This window comes from Natator depressus, chromosome 1, assembly GCF_965152275.1.
Source record: "Natator depressus isolate rNatDep1 chromosome 1, rNatDep2.hap1, whole genome shotgun sequence".
NCBI lineage: Eukaryota > Metazoa > Chordata > Testudines > Cheloniidae > Natator > Natator depressus.
Genome location: NC_134234.1, coordinates 204,239,838 through 204,262,780, shown reverse-complemented (window position 1 = coordinate 204,262,780; position 22,943 = coordinate 204,239,838). Strand labels below are relative to the sequence as shown.

The window sequence follows — 22,943 nt, the reverse complement described above, 5'->3', positions numbered from 1 at the left end:
TTGTGATTGCCTAACATTTTCCTCTGGTTCTGACTTAGCCACAAAAAAACAAAACAAAAACCAAAAAGTCAGTGATTGCTACTTTTCTCGGGCTGATTTTTGAAGTTTCAGGGAGATTGGGTTCGCCATTTCTGAGAATGATGTTAGGGTAGCTTTGCCAATGCTAACAATTTTTTCCTAATTTCTTTGAAGAACTGTAGTGCCTCCATGCTTTGGAGCTGGGATTCAAAATTTGGCTAAGGGATAGCCCTGGAGTCACAGAAGTACCTTTTTCTATCCCCATGAAAAGTCATCCAGATTTGGCCAGAGGATAAACCTGTGAAAATTGCCAATTGCACAGGCTAAGTGCAGGGTGTTAGAGACTGGCTACTAAAATCTCCAAACATTCCAGCTGCACTGAGCATGTTTCCAGCTTTGCATTGCTTCTTGCATGACTCCAGGCAGTACACAGGCAAAGCACCAACTGCAAGATAAACCCACAGCCAAAAGCAAAGGGTAAGTCATGCTGGCCTGTGATCCAGCGGACTATAAATTCTAATCTCAGCTCTTCCACAGATGTGTGTTAATAATTAAGTTCATTTCACAGCCCTTATATATGAGCAAGCCCTCATACTCCTATCTTTGGAGACAGGCAAGAATCATTTCCCTCACAAAGCAGTTTTCCTGCTTCCAATTTTGAGTGCAAAGCAGAACTGAACCAGAATTTTTCCAAGTTTTCCAGTTTCTGTATCCATTTTACAGACAAGAAGGGCTTACTGTGAAATGAAAATATGTCTGTGTTACAGCTGTAAATCCTAGCAAATGCCATTTGGAAAATCGGCTGAACCTGTTCCTTCAGATCTATGCAGAGTCCCTTCATTCTGGCCAAAAACCACAAGAATCTGCAGCTGCCTGCCAACAGAGCCTGAGAACCAGTTACACAGACACCCCACCTTCAGCAGGGGTGGAAAACTTTATACTCCTCTGAATGTAAAAGGGGTGGAACAGCCCCCTGGGTAATTCCCCAAGTACGGAATTAACATAGGACCAACATAGGAAGTCTCATAGCATCCTCCTGAGCAGTTCCCAGCACAGGGCTGTTATGGAGTTCCTGGGCGATGCTCAGGAACTGCTTCCTATGAAGCCAGTTAGGACTTTGGTGAAGTCTCCTCTCTGTGAGCAGACTGTTTTTAGGGCATAAAGCTCACACAGCTTCCACCTTCCTGTGTCTGACCTCAGAGCATTTAGCATCCTTTGCCCCTTTGTGCGCTTCCCACAGTGAGTCCACCCAGGCAGGGTCCTGGGGAAGCCAGAGGGTCCGGCACCCCAACTTCGCAGTCAGACATGACTCTTAGCCAGCCAGTAAAACAGAGGTTTATTAGATGACAGGAACACGGTCTAAAACAGAGCTTGTAGGTACAGAGAACAGGACTCCTCAGCCGGGTTCATTTTGGGGGGCAGCGAGCCAGACAACCACGGCTGCACTTCACTTCTTGTCCCCAGACAGCTTCCAGCTGACTTACTCTTCAGCCCCTCCTCCTCTGGGCTTTGTCCCTTTCCTGGACCAGGAGGTCACCTGATTCCTTTGTTCTCCAACCCCTTTAGCTATCACCTTGCAGGGGGGAAGGGCCCAGGCCATCAGTTGCCAGGAGACAGAGTGTCGGCCATTTAGGTACACTGGCCCTTTGCTCCGCAACAAGTACACCCCCTTATCCCACCATTTAGAGGCTTAAGAAATGCATCAGGGAAACTGAGGCACCCCTACAGTATTCAGAGGAAACATTAAGAACAGTCCCACTTCATCACAAGGGCATGCTAAAATGGGTCACTTTTTGTTGAGTGATTATCTACAAGAGCTTCCAAAATTTTCAGGAGGAAACCTGTCTTGTAGTTCCCACTGTTCCTTTTATAGTTGCTCACCTCCTGGCTGACTGCTGCTGCATTTGATCTAAGTAAACACCTTTTAACAGCTCTTTTCCTCTGGTTGTACGAATGAGCAATGGACTTTACAACCAAGAAAAAAATAGTGAAAACAGTTAAAGGGGAAACCATTTTAATGGGAATGTAACTGAAGTGTTTCTTAACATCAGATATGAAACTTATTTGCTCTAGTTGCCCTGTAATTTCTCATAGAGATTAGTTATGGCTCGTCAGACCCACACCACTCAGACACTCAGTTCAGAGCATAAGAGCGGCTATACGGGGTCAGACCAAAGGTCCATCCAGCCCAGGATCCTGTCTACCGACAGTGGCCAATGCCAGGTGCCCCAGAGGGAGTGAACCTAACAGGTAACGATCTCTAGTGATCTCTCTCCTGCCATCCATCTCCACCCTCTGACAAACAGAGACTAAGGACACCATTCCTTACCCATCCTGGCTAACAGCCAGTAATGGACTTAACCTCCATGAATTTATCCAGTTCTCTTTTAAACCCTGTTATAGTCCTAGCCTTGTTCTTTGAAACAATTAAAACAGTAACCTTTCCCTTATCTGCACACCTTAGTTGCATAATAAAACACCTCTCTCACTTGCAATTTTATTAAATTCCTTTCTCAGCACTTGGGAAATGGGCAGGAATTGAGCACTAAGATCACTGAGCATTTTTTGTTATAGTTGTATTTCCTTTTCTTGTTTGGGGTTATTCTTGCATTGCTCTAGATTGTAAAAAGAGTCTAGGTCAATTCATTCAATACTTACTTGATTTGATTTATAAAAATGGTGGTGTGCCAATTAAAAGGCACCCATCCTGTGTTGTATAAGAACATAAGAGTGGCCATACTGGGTCAGACCAATGGTGCATCTAGCCCAGTATCCTGTCTTCTGATCAGAGCCGTCGCTAGGGGACGGCGAATCGGGGCGACCACTCCGGGCCCCACGGGCTGGCACAATTGTCCAGCACTAGGTGGCAGGTGAACCTGAGTGTGTGTGGGGGGGGGGGGCCGCAAACCGGTCTGTTTGGGGAGGCACTGCCTCCTCCAGGCTCCCCTACCTGCCCCCAGCACGGTTGGTCCCGGAAGTGACATCACTTCTGCCCCGGGACCCACACCCCCTAGGGACGGCCCTGCTTCTAACAATGGCCAATACCAGATGCTTCAGAGGGAATGAACAGAACAGGGCAATTGCCCAGTGATCCATCCCGTGTCGTCCAGTCCCAGTATCTGGCAGTCAAAGGTTTAGGGACACCCAGAGCATGGTTTTATCCCTGACCATCTTGTCTAATAGTCTTTGATGGATCACCTATCCTCCATAAAAACATCTAATTCTTTTTTAAACCCAGTTTTGGCCTTCACAATATCTCCTGGCATCGAGTTCCACAGGTTGACTGTGCATTGTGTGAAGAAATACTTCTTTATGTTTGTTTTAAACCTGTTGCCTATTAATTTCATCAGGTGCCCCCTAGTTCCTGTGTTATGTGAAGGGGTAAACAACACTTTCTTATTCACTTTCTCCACAGAAAGTGGAGAAACTTTCATGATTTTATAGATCTCTATCATATCCCCCCAGTTGTCTCTATTCTAAGATGAACAATCCCAGTTTTTAAAAAAGCTTTCTTCATATAGAAGCTGCTCCATACCCTTATTCATTTTTGTTGCCCTTCTCTGTACCTTTTCTATTTCTAATATATCTGTTTTGAGTTGGGGTGAACAGAACTGCATGCAGTATTCAAGGTGTGGGCGTACCATGGAATTACATAGTGCTGTATAATATTTTCTGTCTTATTATCTCTCTTTCTTAACAGCTCCTAACATTGTTCGCTTTTTTGACTGCCGATGCATATTGAGCAGATGTTTTTGAGAACAATTCACAATGACTCCAAGATTTTTCTTGAGTGGTAACAGCTAATTTAGACCATATCATTTTGTATGTATTGCTGGGATTATGTTTAAATACTTTGCATTTATCAACATTGAATTTCGTCTGCCATTTGTTGCCCAGTCACCCAATTTTGTGAGATCCCTTTGTAAAGCTTTGCAATCTACTTTGAACTTAACTATCTTGATTAATTTTGTATTGTCTCCAAACTTCGCCACCTCACTACTTGCCCCTTTTTCAGATAATTTATGAATATGTTGAACAGCTCTGGTCCCAGTACAGATCCTTGAGGAACTCCACTATTTACCTCTCTCCACTGTGAAGACTGACCATTTATTCCTACCCTTTGTTTCCTATCTTTTAACCAGTTACAGAAGGATTTTACTCTTATCCCATGACTGCCTACTTTGCTTAAGAGCTTTGATGAGGCACCTTGTCAAAGGCTTTCTGAAAGTCCAGGTACACTATATCCACTGGTTTCAGAGTAGCAGCCGTGTTAGTCTGTATCCAGAAAAAGAACAGGAGTACTTGTGGCACCTGAGAGACTAACAAATTTTTGTTAGTCTCTCAGGTGCCACAAGTACTTCTGTTATATCCACTGGATCTCCCTTGTCTACACGTTTGTTGGCCCCCTCAAAGAATTCCAGTAGATTGGTAAGGCATGATTTCCCTTTACTAAAACTGTGTTGACTCTTCCCCAACAAATCGTGTTCACATAGGAGTCTGATCATTCTGTTCTTTACTATAGTTTCAACCAGTTTGCTTGGTACTGGAGTTAGACTTACGGCCTATAATTGCCATATTTGCCTTTGGATCCTTTTTTAAAAACCAGGATCACATTAGCTATCTGCAAATCATCTAGTGCAGAAGCGGATTTAAGCAATAGGGTACATACCACAGTTAGTCGTTCTAAAATTTCATATCAGAGTTCCTTCAGAACTCTGGGGTGAACCCCAACTTGTCCTGGTGACTTATTACTGTTTAAATTTATCAGTGTGTTCCAAAACCTCTTCTACGGACACTTCAATCTGGGACAGTTCCTCAGATTTGTCAACTAAAAATAATGACTCCTCTCCAGTAAAGACCGATGCAAAGAATTCATTTAGCTTCTCCACTATGGCTTTGTCTTCTTTGAGGGCTTCTTTAGCATCTTGATTGTCCAATGGCCCCACTGATTGTTTGGCAGGCTTCCTGCTTCTGATATACTCAAACTTTTTTGCTGTTAATTTGTGTGTCTTTTGCTAGTTGCTCTTCAAATTCTTTTTTGGCCTGCCTAATTATACTTTTACACTTGACTTGCCAGAGTTTATGCTCCTTTCTATTTTTCTCAGTAGCATTTGACTTCCAATGGTTAAAGGATGCATTTTTGCCCCCAACTGCCTCTTTTACTCTGTTGTTTAGCCATGGTGGCATATTTGGGGGTGTCCTCTTGCTGTATTTTTTTTAGTTGGAGTATACATATAGTGTGAGCCTATATTAGAGTGTTTTTTTAAAATGGTGTTCTGAGCACCCTGACCCTAAAGTAAAATTAACAATCTCATATGTTATCCACTGTGACAAATGGACTGCAGTTCCATCAAAGATGGCTCAGGGCCTGATCCTAAGCCCTCTAAATTCAATGAAAAGATTCCTATGGACTTTAATGGGCTTTGTACAAGTGCCTAAGAAACTAACAGCACCATCTCCATGTTCCTAATGGTAAATAAAAATTATATGAAAGTGTCCATAGAATAATATAAGAAGTCTGATGGCAAAAAATGGGTCAATGGGGATTCCTGGAAAGAGAAGACTACTTTGACTTAATAGGCGCTACTAGACATGGCAGAAAGATAAGAAGAGGGGAATACTATAATGCCGGGCTATAAATAATAGAAAAAGGACAGACGAGGTCCGAGAGGCAGGGAAATATCACAGTATCTAAAAAAAATCCATAATATCTAATGAGAGAGTTTCTGAGTAGAAAGAACCATATAATAGTGTCTGCCAGGATACAAACCCAAGTCATCTAAATGCAGATGTATCAGTAAGGCTATAATAGGAGCCTGCTGGTTAGGAAGAGGGTATTTGACACAGTCTTGACTGTGATGATTCCAGGATGCTGCAGTTTGGAAAAAACAGTTATCGGCAGCCAGCGGACCGATTTTCCACTCCAGGGATCTGTTGGCAAGCATCTGCAGATTGGATCTTAGATTAATTGGCACTACTTCCAGGGGGTGGACTTCCCCACTCATCTTCAGAGAGAAACCCTCTGAATCCCCACATCCATAGAGGTGGCTGGTTTTCATGGCTAAAGAGAGCTGCTACAATGATCCTCAGTGCTATGAATTAGAAAAATCTGCTTGTGCTGGCATAGGCAGCAATGGAAAACCCCAAATGGCTGCTGGCCTGGACGTTCCAGATGTCAGAGGGCTGGACTGAACCAAGAGTCTGTACCTATCAGTGAGTCATGATTTCATCAATCGGAACATCACCTTCCAGCTGCAGCTGAGGTAATAGTGCTTAAAGTGTTCAGGGTTGCAGCTCTGGGAAGGGATAGCTCAGTGGTTTGAGCTTTGGCCTGCTAAGCCCAAGGTTATGAGTTATGGGCCATTTAGGGATCTGGGGCAAAAATTGGGGATTGGCCCTGCTTTGAGCAGGGGGTTGGACTAGATGACCTCCTGAGGTCCCTTCCAACCCTGATATTCTGTGATTCTATGATAAATAGTGAGCCGGGACGCTCGGGGGAAGGGGCACATTTTTAGTACCACCGGAGGGGCGGGGGGAGGCACAGACCCCTTTGTTTAGTTGCTTTCCCTGGGGAAGAGCAGCCAATCTGGGCTGCTGCAGGAAGCAAGCAGAGCTTGCCCCTGTCCCCTCAAAAACCAACATCATTCCTCACAGGAGGGAGAAGGGAGCAGGCTCCGCTCCTTGTGAGCAATGGGGACAGGATGGTTCCCCTGCTCCTCCTTCTTCCTCCTGGTAACGCTCAGCTTGGGAAGTGAAAGAGGGGATCCTGCTGCAGCTCACCCTCCTCTCCCAGGCCTGGCAGGGGAGAAAGAACCCCAGGAGCTGCAGGGGGAGCAGAGACGATGGTGGGGAGGAGCAAAATTGATTGCTAGGCAGGGCTATGGGCAGACAGACACCCCTCCCCTCCCCACCACTTTTTTTTCAGACCACTCAAGCGCTGGTAGCGGTTTGAAGTCTGATGCATCCTTTGCCGCTTTGTCTGCACTAGAGAACTGACTGCATCTCAGCAAATTGTAGTAGAGTGACTGAACCAATGTAAGTTGCAACAGTGCAGAAGTCCATACTGGGCACTCTGTTCCAGCAGCACACAGCGCCGTGAATCCACACCCAGTGCAGGTTGCCGGGCCTGTGGAGTGTTGCATTCATCCCACAGCAAGGTATGATGTCTGTTTGCACCAGTTCACATTTCTGGTTTGTTCAATTGCTTGAGCTGAATGTCTTGTGTGAGGGTCGGCACCTGCTCCAGGAGGGGCAGAGATTATGCAGTGCTACCCCTTCACTCTACCCTACAGATGCCACAGCAATGGACTAGGTTGCATCCTGAGAGGGAAGTGGGTTTGATCCTATAGCTCTTTGCCATCTCTAACTGCTAGGATCACACTGGAACTCATTTGTGTGTGAAAAGACACATGCAGCTCATGTCACGTAGGGCTCCTGCTTACCTGAGGCTGAGAAGGGCTGGCAGTGAAGTTAAAGGCTTTATCTGTCCTAAAAAAGATAGAAATAAGTAGGGTGAAGACTTTCTAAAGCTCACAGCATAAATGCTCCAACACACACACAGCATCTTCAGAGAACTGCTCTTCAAAGCTGCATTCATGAAGCACAGGGAGACTTTAAGGCTGTGAGCTAAGCGTTAGTGAGGGACTTACACTTCTATGTTTGTAGGAACGGTTCTTTTCAAACTAGTCCTACTTGCTTTAAGCACTGGGAGAGAGAGTCAGGCCCTTCCTGCTGGGACAGGGTAGTAGCACGGAGCTGATCTGGAACTGGAATATCTGTTCCAAGGGAAAGTCCGATATTAAAAAAAAAAATCCAAATCATAATAAAAAGCTGAAATTTCACAAAGTTCCTGCAAAATGAACGGTTCAATTAAAAAAAAAAATCTATATTTTTTCATACTTTATTTTGAATTATTTATTTTATATTATACTATGATTTATAAAATACATTTAGAAACAGGCAGTTTGAAATGGAAAAATCAAAGTGTTCCATTCCAATAAGGTTAACTCTGATTAACATGCTTTGATTCAGTTTTTTTTCCCCAAAACAAAAAAGGTTGTTGAAAACATATTCCTGCTGAATATTTCAAATGTGACAAATTGGCATTGTCCAATGGAAAAAGCAATGCCAAAAAAGATTTCAACCAGCTCTAGTGGTGCACGGAGAAAGTGATCAGCAGGATGGGGAGTGGAGGGGATCTCAATGCTGCTTGATCAGGAGATGCTGCTGCATAGCTATGCTGTTGGTCCTCCCTAGTTACAGAATAAGGTCTCAAAGGAGTTTGCTGCACTAACTGCTTCATAGAATCAGAGAAGATTAGGGTTGGCAGGGACCTCAAGAGAGTCAGCTAGTCCCACCCCCTGCTCAAGACAGGACCAACACCAACTACATCATCCCAGTCAGGGCTTTGTCAAGCCGGGCCTTAAAAACCTCTAAGGATGGAGATTCCACCACCTCCCGAGGTAACACATTCCAGTGCTTCACCACCCTCCTAGTGAAATAGTGTTTCCTAATATCCAACCTAGACCTCCCCCACTGCAACTTGAGACCATTGCTCCTTGTTCTGTCATCTGCCACCACTGAGAACAGCCGAGCTCCATCCTCTTTGTAACCCCCCTTCAGGTAGTTGAAGGCTGCTATCAAATCCCCCCTCACTCTTCTCTCCTGCAGACTAAATAACCCCAGTTCCCTCATACTGGCATGGGGAGGATCACGGTTAAGTACGTGGTGTGAGGTGTGAGTCATCCCTGAAGGAAAGCCTGATTAAGCCACATGCAGTGATGAGTCATTCTATGCTAGGCCCCAGCCAATCTACAAACCAGGAGCTGGTTTACCTCTCAGAGCAGGTGTAGAAGCCTCACAGGAGAAGCAGCACCTCAGTCTGCCCAACATAATTTTGTGGCTTAAAGTCTCCCCTGCCTGACTGTGATGATAAACTCCACAGGCCTTAGCCTGCTCTGACTCCAGCCTTGTTCCCAGCCCTGCTCCTGCTTTGTTCCAGACTTGCTCTTGACTCCAGCTCAGACCTCTGGCTCTGGTTCTTGGCTCAGCTGCCACTGCACTGACCACTAGGCATGGCCTTCTACATCTTGGTTTCTAACAGTTTGAGCAGCCTGACCTGTCAGGCCAGTGGCCAAGATGGATTGCTTATGCCTGCAGGTGTTCCCAACAGTCAAAATTAAGTCTCCAGACACGCCCTCCAGAACCAAGTGGCCAGCTACAATGGGAAAATGCCTTCCTGCACTCACAAATCCCAGTGGTGCCAGGTCCCTCCACACCATTAGTTGTGACAGCCTACGGTCTAGGTTCTAAGATCCTTCTACCAAAGAGATTTGGTGGGAACCATTAGAAGTTTAGGGGGTTTCTCAATCAATGTCACTGCTGTTCCTGTTGCGCTCAGATATGTACCCCTAACAGTCCCAGCAGGCTCCTCCCCATTTGGCCTTGCATCCCCCCCCCCCCCCCCCGCATCAGCCCATTTTACAGCGGTAGTGCTGAAAATAATCCTAGTCTAGATTGTGCCCCCCTCTGCAGACATACACATGCAAAGGCCAAGAAATGGCCACAGCTTGCATATGTGGGATTGGGGACTTCCCCCCTAACCCCAGCCTACAGAAGAAAGCAGGATAGCTAGTCCACAAACCCCTCAGATCTCAGAGCTCCATCGGGGCACAGGGCCATCTGCATAGAAGTCCTCTGGCTCTATGCCACCTCTCTGCCAGCACAGGTTCATCGGAGCTGCTCTGCCGGGGATTCCCTCATGGAGCAGAGCCCCTGACGGTAACTTTCCATTGGAACCATAATACCACCTCTGGCTGTCCCAGCAAGTGTCAGAGAAAGATATGCTTCCTTCCCATTGCCTATCCCATTTCCACTCAAATCCCCCCACACCTCCAGGAATCATGCCCGGGAAGGTGCAGGGAACCCTGCTACCAAAGCAACTGATCCTTTCCCACCCCACACACATTGGAAGGAGCTCCCCTCTGAGCACTGATCCCAAGGACATGTCCTGACTCCCTATTTCTTGTGAGAAATAAATGAGTGGGCTCCTGATAGAGTGCTCAGCTAAAGCACCCAGCCAATCAGCACCTATTGCACAATGACAAACTCCAAGCTCAATTTAAACTAAAGAAAAAATAGCGCAGAAGGTCACGGAGTCAGACTGGTGATGGATTTCGGTAGAGGACAGGAGAATGTTTTGCTCAAGTTTCAACAGAAGTAAGCAGACCTCATGCTTCAGGGCCCCAGGTCATCAGTCAGGAAGGAATCCCCTACCCACACAACAGTGCATAGCTATTGAGGTGCATTATGGGCAGATTTCACCTTAGTCTAAATCAGGTGTTGGCTACCCCTAGGATGTGAAGAGAGCATAATTGAAGGCACTATGCTTGTATCTACCTAAATGTGAGTGGGAGCAGTTTCCACCCTCTACGAACACACACACACACACACACACATCCCACTTGCATATGTTCATAATCCTGCTTACATGAGTTGGAAGCTCTTGAGCCTCGTGACCAGCAGCTCATACTCAATATCAAACAGCGCCATGGAAGCCACGTCTACAAATATGATCTGCTCAGAGGGTCCCATCTCAGGCGTGGGTTCCGAAGGGCAGAGGGTACGGCTCACTTCCTGGTAGTTGTAGGTCCTCTGGTAACTACAGCAGCCAAAAGGGAAAAAAGCCAACAGCCACCAAATAAAATGGAACAGAAAATCACCCTCCTTCTATTCTAGCAGATTTCAGAGTAGCAGCCGTGTTAGTCTGTATTTGCAAAAAGAAAAGGAGTACTTGTGGCACCTTAGAGACTAACCAATTTATTTGAGCATAAGCTTTCGTGAATGCATCCGATGAAGTGAGCTGTAGCTCACGAAAGCTTATGCTCAAATAAATTGGTTAGTCTCTAAGGTGCCACAAGTACTCCTTTTCTTTTTATTCTAGCAGAGTTATTTAGACAGACCCTGGATGACCAGCAGTGGCTTCAGAACCTCAGGCTTTGCAAGGCCACTTCCCTGGAACTCCACTGAGCTTTCCCTGACGCTGCAGTGCCTTAGAGTCTGCCTCAGTAAGGAGAATTGAATGGGGATTAGCATTTGGAAGCTTAACCCCAGATTGCTACCCGTCGGTTGGAAACTAGTTTGGTGGTGGAGGAGCACCTGCCTACCCATTGTGTGCTGCAGCATCATGTGGTTGAGGTGTGCTGGAGATCTCTGGTTAGGAACAATTACAGTCCCTGAGTTGCGCAAATGCTAGTGATGGGATGCACGTACCAGTTATAGGCCCCTCCTCTCACAGTTTATCAACTGGATGCTCTGCAGGACATGGTGGATCACAGAGGCAGGTTCACCAACCATTGTAGAAATGTTCCCTCCTGCAACTGTAGTGACTTATTCTGGGTGTCCCAGCCTACCATCTGCTCCCCTGGCTCATGAAGCCAGATACAGGAAAATCTTGACAAGAGCCAAGAACTATTTAACTACACCCCTCCAACTAGCTGTAAAAAAGGTGTGGTGTGTGAATCTCACAGATTGAAATGCCTGAGGACATAGCTTGATGCTTTTGAGAAGCGTCTCCCCTGTATTTCTCAGCATGTCCTATTTTGCACAGCATTCGAGGGATGAGGGGGAGAAGAGTGTGTGCTGGTGAATAAGAAGAGGAAGCGTAGAGGCCGTCTGCCAACTGTGAGTAGCCCATAGCATGGCCAGTTGGCAGTGCTGCCAACCGGAGAGCCAGGGGCCAGGATGCTCTGCACATACACTTTGGAAACCGGGCATTGCTAAATTGAATCAATCTATTCAATTTACCTTGCTAATGGGAAATGTCAATCATTTTGACCAAGAGAAATTCACAAGTTGGATGCCAGCAATTGTGAGACCATGGGAAACTTAAACAAGCCACCGCACCAAGTATTCCCAGATTTACAGTAAAATGGTGAGATTTAGCAACTGGGAAAGGAGGGACGACACGCCTGTTACAAACTGCAAAGAGAATCTCTGTCACTTACAGGCCTCGAAAAATCAGAGGGACTTGCCATGACAGGACCCCCTTCTGCTGGCGAACTACAAACAGGATGGGATACTGCAGGTCCTCAGAGTCACTCTTCACATACACCCGCACTGCATCCACCTGTGGGGAGACAGTTGGAAAGGCAAGTGTTAGTGGAAACTACACAACGTGGTGGTGGTGGGGAAGCACACTTAAGAACACTTTCACAGCAGATTTGACAAACACAAAGAAGGTACCAATGTGAGATTTCTAAAAATAGCTACAGCACTTGAACCAGGGTTGAAGAATCTGAAGTGCCGTCAGATGTGGGAGTGGGCCAGTATGGGTAGGTACGCGTACCGAAGAAGTGGCTGCCGGTACCGGCTCGTATGCAGCTAACGTTAAAGTGCTACCACAGCAGCACTTTAACGTCACTGCCCCTTTTGCTCCCCATCGGCGGCCCTGCCGCCGCCAATGGGGGACAAAAGGTGCAGGTGCTCCAGGGCCCAGCGATTTAAAAGGGCCCAGGGCTCCCAGCCACCACGGCAGCGGCTGGAGCCCAGGACCCTTTAAATCGCCACCGGAGCCCCGGGTGGTGTGGGCCGGGCACCGCGGAAGGGCTGGCTGGGGGAGGCTGACCCCCCCCAGCCCCACCCCTTCTGCCCGAGATCCTGCTCCTTCCGGGGGCCCGGAGCCGGCCCCTGTACCAGTAAGTCTTTTATGTTACTTTCACCCCTGAATGCTGTCCAAAATCTGAGAGGGACGGGGCGTGGAGCATGCTTTCAGAAGTCTTAAAAGAGCAACGCTCAGATGCTGAAACTACAGAACTCGAACCACCAAAAAATCAACCTTCTGCTGGTGGCATCTGACTCAGATGACAAAAATGAACATGCATTGATCTGCTCTGCTTTGGCTCGTTATCGAGCAGAACCCATCGTCAGCCTTGGATGCATGTCCTCTGGAATGGTGGTTGAAGCATGAAGGGACATATGAATCTTTAGCGCATCTGGCACGTAAATATCTTGCAACGGCGGCTACCACAGTGCCATGTGAACACCTGTTCTCACTTTCAGATGGCATTGTAAACAAGAAGTGGGCAGCATTATCTCCTGCAAATTGTAACCAAACTTGTTTGTCTGAGTGATTGGCTGAAGTAGTACTGAGTGGACTTGCAGGCTCTAAAGTTTTACATTGTTTTATTTTTGAATGCAGTAATTTTTGTACATAATTCTACGTTTGTAAGTTCAACTTTCATGATGAAGAGATTGCACTACAGTACTTGTATTAGGTGAATTGAAAAATACTATTTCTTTTATTTTTTACAGTACAAATATTTGTAATAAAAAATAAATATAAAGTGAGCACTGTACACTTGGTATTCTGTGTTGTAATTGAAATCAATATATTTGAAAATGTAGAAAACATCCAAAATATTTAAATAAATGGTAATCTATTATTGTTTAACAGCACGATTAATCGTGCAATTAATTTTTTTAATTGCTTGACAGCCCTAATATGAATTACACCCAGGTAATTAGCAAACTATCTGAAAATTGTTTGCAGATTGTAGTTTTCCAATAAATTTTGATTTGTTTTGTTTTTATATAAGGTTAAGCTGAATTACCTAATATTGGTACTAAAATTAGTAGCAGAAAGTTTTTAATGAAACCAGTAAAAAATGAATTGTATATTATAAATATTGAGATTTATATATCTATACAACAACAAATATTCTTTATTATATATATGCCAAAAAACTGGTGTTATTTTACCAGGATATTTCTGTGAAAGTTAGTGCTATTTTGTCTATGTTCTCACAGGAAAAGAAGAGAGGATATATAATTTTTTTTACATCATGAGTCAGGAAAATTATCCATCTTTTCATAAATGAAAAAATGTTTGATTAATTTTGTTAGGGAAATACAAAAAGTTTATCCAGACTATATATAAAGTATATTTACAAATGTTTATTCCAATTTAATTTTTGCTACGAAACAATGAATTGTTGGGATTTTTCTTTTGCCATACTATAAAAATACAATGTCTTATGCATAGGATATGTGATTTATAAGTCTATGTAAGATTTTTTACATAGCATACTACCTAGAATAAAATATTATCTTACGTGCTCCAAACCCACCGAGCAGAAAATCCCAGCCATTTTTCTAAGCAGACATCTCTCTTTGCATTCAATTCTTTGTCCTCTGTCTCCCCCAGGCCCACTCATTAATCTTGAGTAAACACCTCAGACACACAGAGTGACAACAAGCTATATGCGCGAAGAGAAAGAAATAATTTACCAGAAAAAGAGACTGGTAATCTCTAGACAGGCATTGAGAAAGTGAGAAAAACTAGCCTATATTCAAGCAAATATATTGAATATTATAGGCTTTAATAGCCTATAAACCATATATGCACATAGTTTGAAATAACTTGCTCAGCAAGTACTCAGAATATTTTGATATATATGCATATATCTTCCTTCATTTCTTTCAAACCCCTCTATTTATCCTTTCGTCAGCACTCTCTGATATTTACTGTGAAGGTTCTTGAAACTGACGGAGGGAAGCCAACACAAATTTATCCTCCTCAAGATCCACTCGACCCAAGTCCATAAGACGATCACCTGAAAAGTCAATCATGTGAAGCATGGATAGCGCATGAAGCAGAAAGCGCCGTCTGTATAGATCAAAAGAAGAAAGAACACACTAACGTACGAGTCTGAGCTTGGCAGGATTGCTGCACGATACTGGCATCTCCGACCTCACATTTTCCCCCAGTTTTATCAGTGGTGAGATTATTTATTTATTTAAATAAGTTATGAAGGCACGGTCAGAATTTTACCAGTAGCTGGCCACCAAAATGCTGCCTTAGGAGACTGATAGCAGACTTACTCATAGAAATACTAATTTTACAAGTGCAGTTATCGTTTATCTCAGCCCTGGCCTCCTGCCTGTCAATAATGAACAATTAGTGAAGGGTTAGGGTAGGATAAGGGTACTGGTGTAGCCAGATGTGTATATTTTTGTCATATTTGAATGAAAATATCTATATACAGAGAGAGAGAGAGAATCTTCTTTTTCCCATATCTCCTTTATTTATCAACCGATTGTGATAAACTTGAAATGAAGCCAGTTTTTTCTTTTTTAGAGGCCCCTGATATTGCGAGGCCCTAAACTGTAGCTTAGTTAATTTATACCTTAATCCAGCAGTGCATACAGCTATGTGCCAGGCCAACTCAGCTGAGCCTCTCACGGGGCTCTGGGGAGGTCAGTTTTCAGATAGCGAAGCCAAGCACAAAGGTTTGGTCTAAATGTAACAAGATGCAGTGTGGGTAAGGGTTGATTCTACTATATGGAGGGACTGGAATTCTATTGCTGGCTCTACCACTGATGACCTTGTGAAACCTCTGTTGTCCTTATTTGCCCCATAGGTATAAGGGGTGATTGATACTTGCTTCTCCTCGGTCAAAAGGTATTTTTTTTTTCAAAAGAAAGTGTCAGCGTAGCCTACAGCTTGAATGAGTGGTGTGTGTTCCCCTGTCATGGCTGGACAATGTAGGAGGATGAGCTGACAAGTAAAAGAAATGACTACTTTAGCTCCAGGGGCTGAGGTGAGTGCTGTAGTATGGAAGGCACTGGATTCAAACCTTGCTTCAAGCAAGCAAGCAAGCAGCATTTTGCCTGGCCCCACTGTATTCTGGCTCATGTTTGCTGGGAACCCAGTGCAAAGTTCTTTCGAGAAGCTGCATGGAATGCTGACACAAGTTAGTGGCTTCCTTTTGCAAGTCATCAGGAATGTTAGGCAATAGTGATCGAAGCTTTTGAAATAATAATTAAATATGTACCAAGCACGGCCTGTTCCAACATGGCTAAATCCTAAGGGATTTTCACCTGGACCACAACAGGCCCCTCAGCCACACTTCATCTTTCTATCCCTAAGAGCTAGACCTGTAAAAAGTGCCACCCCGCCCCATAATGGCAATAGCGTGCCCAATAGCAGGGCACTGAAGGACATGGAGATTGAGATAATGGCCTGCACTGTAGCAAAAGTCTTTACAGATCATGCCCAAAACAAAGGTTTACAACTGCATGTAAATGGTGGTGTGCAAGTTAAAGCGCAATTATACTTGAGAAGACTATTGGCGCATTTATTCTTGCTTAATGACTCCAAGCTCACGTGGGTTCAGTTTACATCAACACACTTTCTCACAGCCTGCGATCTAGAAGTCAAGCTAGGCACCTTCCGCCATATCCCTCATCACTGGTAATAAAGATTCTACAGGACTGTCAACCCCTCAGCCTTCAAAATCATAAGTCAAACCTCAAAAAGTCATGAGATTTTAAATAATGATAAAATGCTGGACCCTTTTTCTTTGCTTTCTGCTTTCAGAGACTTTGAGGGACTTTCCAGTCACATTTTCAAGCTGGTATCTGCGGCTATGAAGGCTTGAAACAAACCTTCATTTTTTTAAAAATTAAAGCATGTAACTATGCTTTATCTATCCCATATTACCTCAACTCTAGGACTTTAGGCTTTAAAGGAAAAACACCAAATAATGAGAGACTGGCAATGAAATGGTGACAGATGGCAACACTGCCAGAGCCATAAGCTGAGAGTTTGATATATGAGGCAGAGTAGACTTGAGCTCCTTCCCTTGTAGTTGAATTGACTCTGCAAGGCTACACCATGGATATTGATCAACCCCCTGTGTAAGAAGCTGCCTTTTGTTTGTGTGGGTTTGCTATACATTTATAGTGGACAGCAGGTGAGGCAGGGAGTAAGGAAGACAGCGTGAGTACAATCAAGGAACGTTGAAACTAAGAAGTAGGATATGCAGTTGTCATTCAGGGTCTGAATCTCATTGTTGCTGCTATAGCAACACATATGGCCAGGCCACTCCTTATTTATAGAGCAAACATGCTATCAGTCTCTTTGCAACAGGAAGTTACCACCAAGTTCCTACACCAAAGCAAAAAAGGGAAAGCTGCTTCATCTGGCTGCTGGGTCCTGATCTACAGCAAATCGGTTATCCCAGGTGACCCAGAAAACAGTGCTGTTCAGAATCCATTTTCCTCCCCCCAGTGGCCCATCTCCAGCATGCAAATTCAATTAACTCTGAGCAGCAAGGTAACAAGTCATAAAAGAAGGGAAACTGCAGTCTGCTGTGAGCGTGGGGCCCTGGCAGCCTGCAGGAGACAAGCTGCTCTAGAGAGGCTAGGTATTCCCACACCAGATGGCAGTTTCCTCATGTTGCCATGGCAACAAGAACTATTTTATTATGTTACAGACAAGACAGGGGAGTGATAGAAACTCATCCATTTAAGTCTTCTACCTTAACGATGATACAAAGGGGTCAAGAAGCTTTAGAAAAACCCTCTTTTGGGGCATTTTTACGTATTGCATGTGTGTGCTCGTGTACACACACACACACACACACACACACACACACACTTCGTTTGAGGGGGCATACATCAGGGTTGGCACATGACCCAGTACACCCAAGGATACAGACTGGGACTGCTTTGGGGACCCACCATAGCAGCTTCTGCAGAATGTAGGTTTTCATTAAAAATAAAAGGAATCCAGTTTGTAGCACTGCTGGCAACAAAAAATTCCCAATGCAACTCCAAAGGCTGCCTGCCCAAATCCACAGGGAGAGAGAGACACACACACACACGGCAATGATAACTAATTTGCCACGGATCTTAATGGAGAAAATGTGTATCTTCTCTGAGAGCATGGGTGGGGTTTGTGATTGTGTAGACGGAGCTTGACTCATTGCCACTCCCCTCTAGTCAGGCATCCCAAACACACCAGTCCTCCCCATCCAATGCTGGGTCATACGTATCCAAGATAGGCCGAGATCCAGGTAGTTATGTCATGTCAGAAATCAGCAACCATGCATGCATGCAACGTGCAAACCAAGTCAAGTACAGAAATAATCAGCCTTCTACCCTATTGCTACTCCTAAGTGGCTCTACCACATTTTCCCCATTGCTAGCGATCTCAGCTGAGAGGCTAAAGGATAGAAGGGATAGTGTTGCTGAGCTCTCTTTATATGCATGGATGTGGTCCCTACAGGTCATGCACATTGGCGAGGAAGCGTGTGTATTTGCATAGGAAAGCTTGCTGTTACTCCTGCCTGTGCAACTGAATAGAGACACTCAAATGAATAAAATAAGAATGGAATAGAATTAATCTCATAGTATCTCCAAATAATTCAACTTTACTTCTCTTTCTTAAAATTTACTTTAATTTACTTTAAATATTGCATAATTCAACTCTCCAAAGATGGACATTGCCAAAAGTTGCCTGTGGCTCTAACCCTACCTCCTTATGTGCACACATTACCATTCAGTCAAATTACATGATGACGATATATTTTTCCACTGATTTTCTAATTAATATTGTAATAATGAAAACAATGGTGCATTGTCTTCCAAATCTCGAAGACAGCTGAACATCTGAAAATTCCCTTGACTTCAAGTGAAGTTGCACATAGATCATAGAATCGTAGAAGATTAGGGTTGGAAAAGGCCTCAGGAGGTCATCTAGTCAAACCCCCTGCTCAAAGCAGGACCAATCCCCAACTAAATCATCCCAGCCAGGGCTTTGTCAAGCTGGGCCTTAAAAATATCTCTTGGAAATAGTGTTTCCTAATATCCAACCTGGACCTCCCCCACTGCCACCTGAGACGATTGCTCCTTGTTCAGTCATCTGCCACCACTGAGAACAGCTGAGCTCCATCCTCTTTAGAACCCCCCTTCAGGTAGTTGAAGACGGCTATCAAATCCCCCTCACTCTTCTCTTCTGCAGACTAAATAAGACCAGTTCCCTCAGCCTCTCCTCCTAAGTCATGTGCCCCAGCCCCCTAATCATTTTTGTTGCCCTCCGCTGGACTCTCTCCAATTTTTCCACATCCTTTCTGCAGTGGAGGGCCCAAAACTGGACACAATACTCCAGATGTGGCCTCACCAGTGCCAAATAGAAGGGAATAATCATCACTTCCCTCGATCTGCTGGCAGTGCTCCTATCAATGCAGCCCAATATGCTGTTAGCCTTCTTGGCAACAAGGGCACACTCTTGACTCATATCCAGCTTCTTGTTCACTGTAATCCCCAGGTCCTTTTTCTGCGGAACTGCCGCTTAGCCAGTCAGTCCCCAGCCTGTAGCGGTGCATGGGATTCTTCCGTCCTAAGTGCAGGACTCTGCACTTGTCCTTGTTGAACCTCATCAGATTTATTTTGGCCCACTCCTCCAATTTGTCTAGGTCACTCTGGACCCTATCCCTACCCTCCAGCATATCTACCTCTCCCCACAGCTTAGTGTCATGCGCAAACTTACTGAGGGTGCAATCTATCCCATCATCCAGATCACTAATGAAGATGTTGAACAAAACTGGCCCCAGGACCGACCCCTGGAGCACTCCGCTCGATACCAGCTGCGAACGAGACATCGAGCCATTGATCACTACCCATTGAGCCCGATGATCTAGCCAGCTTTCTAGCCACCTTATAGTCCATTCATCCTATCCATACTTTTTTAACTTGCTGGCAAGAATAATGTGGGAGACCGTATCAAAAGCTTTGCTAAAGTCAAGGAATACCACGTCCACCATTTACCCCATATCCACTGAGCCAGTTATCTCATCATAGAAGACAATCAGGTTGGTCAGGCATAACTTGCCCTTGGTGAATCCATGTTGGACTGTTCCTGATCATCTTCCTCTCCTCCAAGTGCTTCAAAATGGATTCCTTAAGGACCTGCTCCATGATTTTTTCAGGGACTGAGGTGAGGCTGACCAGTCTGTAGTTCCACAGATTCTCCTTCTTCCCTTTTTAAAAGTTGGGCTCTATATTTGCCTTTTTCCAATCATCCAGGATCTCCCCCCATCGCCACGAATTTTCAAAGATAACGGCCAATGGCTCTGCAATCACATCAGCCAACTCCCTCAGCACCCTCAGATGCATTAGATCCGTCCCCATGGACTTGTGCATGTCCAGCTTTTCTAAATAGTCGTTAATCTGTTCTTTCACAACTTAGGGCTGCTCACCTCCTCTCCATACTGTGCTGCCCAGTGCAGCAGTCTGGGAGCTGACCTTGGTCTGTGAAGACTGAGGCAAAAAAAGCATTGAGTACTTTTTCCACATCATCTGTCACTAGGTTGCCTCCCCCATTAATAAGGGTCCCACACTTTCCCTGATCTTCTTGTTGCTAACATACCTGTAGAAACCCTTCTTGTTACCCTTCACATCTCTTGCTAGCTGCAACTCCATTTGTGCTTTGGCCTATACCCCTGCATGCTCGAGCAATATTTTTGTACTCCTCCAGAGTCATCTGTCCAAGTTTCCACTTCTTGCAAGCTTCCTTTTTGTGTTTAAGCTCACCAAAGATTTCTCTGTTAAGCCAAGCTAGTCGCCTCCCATATTTGCTATTCTTTCTGCACAAAGGGATGGTTTGTTCCTGCACCCTCAATAAGGCTTCTTTAAAATACAGCCAGCTCTCCTGGACTCCTTTCCCCCTCATATTAGCCTCCCAGGGAATCCTGCCCATCAGTTCCCTGAGGGAGTCAAAGTCTGCTTTTCTGAAGTCCAGGGTCCATATTCTGCTGCTCTCCTTTCTTCCTTTTGTCAGGATCCTGAACTCTACCATCTCATGGTCACTGCTGTCCAGGTTGCCACCTACTTCTACTTCCCCTACCAATTCTTCCCTGTTTGTGAGCAGCAGGTCAAGAGGAGCAGGACCCTTAGTTGGTTCCTCCACCACTTGCACCAGGAAGTTGTCCCCAGCACTCTCCAAAAACTTCCTGGATTATCTGTACACTGCTGTATTGCTCTCCCAGCAGATGTCAGGATGATTGAAGTCCCCCATGAGACACAGGGCCTGTGATCTGGAAACTTCTTTTAGTTGTCCTAAGAAAGCCTCATCTACCTCATCCTCCTGGTCTGGTGGTCTCTAGCAGACGCCCACCACAACATCACCCTTGTTGCTCTTGCCTCTCAACTTAACCCAAACATGCTCAGCACATATTATATAAATCTAGTTCTGTAATACTTAATTTGCTAAATTTTCTCAACACCTCAGGTACTGTGGGACAGATTCTCTTGGTGCAATCTTTGTGCCACTCAGCACAAAGAGGGCCAGATCCTCGGCCATAAATGGGCATTGGAGAATACCTGCTGGCAGCTGCCCCACTCTATCCCAGTGTAAGGGACAGGCTGTGGGTGAATGGGGGCATAGCATGACAAAGCTCTCTCTCTACTGGCATCTTATATTAGCTACATGGCAACTTAACACCCAGCCCAGGCCAGCACACAATCAGGGAGCTATAACAAGCTCCCTTCTGGCCTTCCTCTGTGCACTCTAAGGACTTGGATGCAAGGGAGAAATAAGCCATGTATATTTAGGAGGATGTCGCTCATGGGTGGTGGATGAACCCTGGGCTCAGGGAGGCTAGACCCCAGCCGGGACCACCCCTTCTGCTCAAGGCCCTGCCCCTCCCGCTGGAGCCCAGAGTCCGTTTCTCCCCCCCCCAGCCACCTGAGCCCCCCCAGTCCCAGAATGCTGGGCAGATGAGCTGGCGGCGCGCCCCGCCCCCCAGCCCCAGAGCACTGTGAGGTTGGGCAGCGTACACTCCCCCCCACCCCTCCCAAGCCGGGCGGGCAGCACAGCCTCCCTCCCCCAGCCCCAGAGCACAGGCCAGCCCCCATTAGCCCCCTGCCCCAGCCTGGGGCCCCAGCCACGCTGGGGAAAAGCCTCCCGTAGCACAGCCCGGGAAGCAGAAACGGGCCTGGGGGCACAGCCTCCCCCTGCCTTTGATACCTGCCGCCCATGATGTCACTTCTTTAATAGCCAGATGCCCCTTTGAACAGTGGATTTGGTATACTGGTATTTCAGAAACTGCTTCTCAGAGAAATGTCAAGGTTCCTCCCCCACTCTGAACTCTAGGGTACAGATGTGGGGACCTGCATGAAAAACCTCCTAAGCTTATCTTTACCAGCTTAGGTCAAAACTTCCCCAAGGTACAAAATATTCCACCCTTTTGTCCTTGGATTGGCCGCTACCACCACCAAACAAATACTGGTTACTGGGGAAGAGCTGTTTGGACACGTCTTTCCCCCCCAAAATACTTCCCCAAAACCTTGCACCCCACTTCCTGGACAAGGTTTGGTAAAAAGCCTCACCAATTTGCCTAGGTGACTACAGACCCAGACCCTTGGATCTTAAGAACAATGAACAATCCTCCCAACACTTGCACCCTCCCTTTCCTGGGAAATGTTGGATAAAAAGCCTCACCAATTTGCATAGGTGACCACAGACCCAAACCCCTGGATCTGAGAACAATGAAAAAGCATTCAGTTTTCTTACAAGAAGACTTTTAATAAAAATAGAAGTAATTAGAAATAAGAAATCCCCCCTGTAAAATCAGGATGGTAAATACCTTACAGGGTAATTAGATTCAAAACATAGAGAACCCCTCTAGGCAAAAACCTTAAGTTACAAAAAAGATACACAGACAGAAATAGTTATTCTATTCAGCACAATTCTTTTCTCAGCCATTTAAAGAAATCATAATCTAACACATACCTAGCTAGATTACTTACTAAAAGTTCTAAGGCTTCATTCCTGGTCTATCTCCGGCAAAGACAAAATGTAGACAGACACACAAACCCTTTGTTTCTCTCCCTCCTCCCAGGTTTTGAAAGTATCTTGTCTCCTCATTGGTCATTTTGGTCAGGTGCCAGCGAGGTTACCTTTAGCTTCTTAACCCTTTACAGGTGAGAGGAGATTTCCTCTGGCCAGGAGGGATTTTAAAGGGGTTTACCCTTCCCTTTCTATTTATGACAAGAAATAACTCAGGTACAGAATTTTTTTAGATGTAGTAGTGGAACTATATGTTTTTCAGGTGCTTTATCCACAAAATGTCTTAAGAGCG

At 45.2% G+C, this 22,943-nt stretch overlaps 1 protein-coding gene across 4 annotated transcripts in view; it reads right to left on the bottom strand.

The window, feature by feature from the left end:
* Positions 1 to 22,943, bottom strand: part of SIDT1 (SID1 transmembrane family member 1) — an 83,439-nt gene that overhangs the window by 45,984 nt on the left and 14,512 nt on the right. For all 4 annotated transcript variants that reach the window (XM_074975023.1, XM_074975005.1, XM_074975030.1 and 1 more), the window contains exons 2-4: positions 12,024 to 12,145; positions 10,508 to 10,678; positions 7,461 to 7,506 (exon numbers count right to left, since the gene is read on the bottom strand). In XM_074975023.1, coding sequence (XP_074831124.1) covers positions 7,461 to 7,506; positions 10,508 to 10,678; positions 12,024 to 12,145 — 339 coding nt within the window. The remainder of the gene's footprint in view (positions 1 to 7,460; positions 7,507 to 10,507; positions 10,679 to 12,023; positions 12,146 to 22,943) is intronic.